This window comes from Bison bison, unplaced genomic scaffold, assembly GCF_000754665.1.
Source record: "Bison bison bison isolate TAMUID 2011002044 unplaced genomic scaffold, Bison_UMD1.0 scf7180017864135, whole genome shotgun sequence".
NCBI classification, from domain to species: domain Eukaryota; kingdom Metazoa; phylum Chordata; class Mammalia; order Artiodactyla; family Bovidae; genus Bison; species Bison bison.
Window position 1 is genome coordinate 5,083,233 of NW_011494707.1, and position 302 is coordinate 5,083,534.

At 68.9% G+C, this 302-nt stretch overlaps 1 protein-coding gene across 1 annotated transcript in view; it reads left to right on the forward strand.

Annotated features, from left to right (window-relative positions):
* LOC104988548 overlaps window positions 1–296 on the forward strand; it is a 4,989-nt gene extending 4,693 nt beyond the window's left edge. The window contains exon 3 of the mRNA XM_010839906.1: window positions 1–296. Coding sequence (XP_010838208.1) covers window positions 1–205 — 205 coding nt within the window. The 3' untranslated portion in view covers window positions 206–296.
* Window positions 297–302: the final 6 nt, after the last annotated feature.

The window sequence follows — 302 nt, forward strand, 5'->3', positions numbered from 1 at the left end:
CGCGGACCGTTCTCGGCTTCCTGAGCGGCCCCGACGCTTGCTCGCCGCCTGCCTTGCAACCACAGCAGCCTGGCGGCCTTGCACCCTCCCGGTGTTGTGCCCCGGGAAGAGGGTCCCGCGCCCTCCACCCCTAGTACCCCACCGCAGCCCTTTCTGCCGGGAACTCAGGGCGCACGGGAGTCAAGTGGCGCTGCCAGGCGACTGACCCGGTTGACCGGCGCCTTCCCCACACTAAGGGGGTTGGCAGCTGTGTGTTAGGGGGTGGTGAGGGAAGGGCCCTCCGAGGCTGAAAAGAGCGAAGG